This window comes from Sinocyclocheilus anshuiensis, unplaced genomic scaffold, assembly GCF_001515605.1.
Source record: "Sinocyclocheilus anshuiensis isolate Anshui unplaced genomic scaffold, SAMN03320099.WGS_v1.1 scaffold566, whole genome shotgun sequence".
NCBI lineage: Eukaryota > Metazoa > Chordata > Actinopteri > Cypriniformes > Cyprinidae > Sinocyclocheilus > Sinocyclocheilus anshuiensis.
In genome coordinates, this window is record NW_015542410.1 from 2,388,587 (window position 1) to 2,390,647 (window position 2,061).

The 2,061-nt window shown below is 37.8% G+C and overlaps 1 protein-coding gene across 3 annotated transcripts in view; it reads right to left on the bottom strand.

Annotated features, from left to right (window-relative positions):
• The window catches only part of LOC107693396 (phosphatidylinositol 4-phosphate 5-kinase type-1 alpha-like), a 14,613-nt gene that overhangs the window by 5,171 nt on the left and 7,381 nt on the right, over positions 1 to 2,061 (bottom strand). For all 3 annotated transcript variants that reach the window (XM_016492766.1, XM_016492764.1, XM_016492765.1), the window contains one exon: positions 913 to 1,109. In XM_016492766.1, the coding sequence (XP_016348252.1) occupies positions 913 to 1,109 (197 nt within the window). The remainder of the gene's footprint in view (positions 1 to 912; positions 1,110 to 2,061) is intronic.

Consider the following 2,061-nt stretch of genomic DNA (forward strand, 5'->3'; position numbering starts at 1 on the left):
GTCAAACCAAAATTTATTCAGACACCTTCAACATTTCTCACATTATCACAGTTTATTCGCTATAGTTTAGAAAATGGTAATAAAATATAACAAGAACTCAGAGTTTAACTGTGTCAGAACAAACTCAGCTTGATAATGTTAGATAACTTTGATAGACAGGTATGTAGCCTAATGGATTACAGTCGACCAAAAATTAGACTGTTAGTATGACAGTATTTACACAACTATCAATACTTAGTTGGGCAAACTTCAGCCTTAATGACAGCCTGTAGTCTCCTGGGCTGTCATCCAGCTTTATGCAAACCTGAACTTCATTTTTTTTTTCCCAGACTCGGTCTGAATAATTTTTGGTCCCAAATTTGTATCAGTTTTACTGGTAGTCCACTGTAAATAACTCCATTCTGCTGTCTGTTGTTGGTGTTTCATTGTCTGAATATGGCACTTATCACATGCTGTGTGGTATCGGCGTTTGGTATCGGGGCATTTTAACAAGTACGAGTACGAGTACAGGAGCTCGGTATCGGTGCATCCCTATTGATAATATCGCTACATCCCTACCTATTAGTGAATGATTTCTGTAGGAGCATGTGACACTGAAGACTGAAGTAATGGCTAATTGAGTTTGCCATCACAGGAATAAATTACATTTGAAAATATATTAAATTGTATTTTAAAGTTGAAATTGCACAATGTTACTGTTAATAAATGCAGTTTTGAGCATTAGAAACTTATTTTAAAAAATATGAAGAAAAAAAAAAACACTTACCAACCCCAAACTTTTGAATGATATTGTAAAACTCTCTCTAAAACAGGCTCTATTGCCATACACATTTAGACAGTCTTGTGCTATTTTTAAGTGTCCCACCAGGTGTTTTGCAGATTCAAGATGCCAGCCAAAGGTGGATCACTAACCTTTCATAGGGCTGTAGTGAAGTATTGCCCTTGGATTCCCCTTGAATAGACTCAATGGCTGTACAGTATAGGGGCTTCTGGCCTTGTGCCTTTTTCTGGGTATCGGGCACTGCAGTAGATGCCTCTTCACCTGCCTGGTCCAAGTTGTGGATACCCATCAACAGACTGTAGTCCATGATTTTAAAACTTTGCAGTACCTAAACATACAGTAATATAGAAAGGCACATGCAGCAGATGCAAACCTAGAGTGATTCAATCACAACAGTTTTTTTTTTTTTTTAAAGAATGGATTAAGCTACCACGAAAGAGCAAAAACATGTGTGAACCATGAGAACCATGTGAAAGGCACAGATGTATCTTAACACCTTGGACAACATTTAATGATGTATCTTTACAAACAGTCAAGGAGGTGATAACAAAATTAAAACCCTCTTTCTGTCCCTAGAGTGATTCAATCACAACAGTTTTTTTTTTTTTTAAAGAATGGATTAAGCTACCACGAATGTGCAAAACCATGTGTGAACCATGAGAACCATGTGAAAGGCACAGATGTATCTTAACACCTTGGACAACATTTAATGATGTATCTTTACAAACAGTCAAGGAGGTGATAACAAAATTAAAACCCTCTTTCTGTCCCCTTGATATAATTCACCTCCGCTTTTTGAGGCAAATTATTGATACCGTGGGCCCAGGGCTGGTATCACTGTTGAATAACTGCTTGAAATCCGGGTACATTCCGGACGACCTGAAAATGGCCATGGTTACCCCGGTTCTCAAGAAGCCCTCTCTTGACGCCTCTGTTTTAGAAAATTATCGACCAATTTCCACCTTACCATTTATCTCAAAAGTAATGGAAAAAATTGTGCTCCTACAACTTCAGCCTTTTTTAACTAATAATCACATCTTTGAAAAATTTCACAGCACTCCACAGCACTGAAACTGCTCTTGTAAGAGTTTTAAATTATATTTTAATGACTACTGACTCTGGTGCTTCTGCTATCTTAGTGATGTTGGACTTGTCATCTGCCTTCGACACTGTCGATCACGAGATTCTTATTTCTCATTTGGCGTCTCATGTGGGACTGGGGTGGGGGGGTTAAACTGGTTTAAATCATTCTTAACAAACAGGAGATTTGTGGTAAAAAC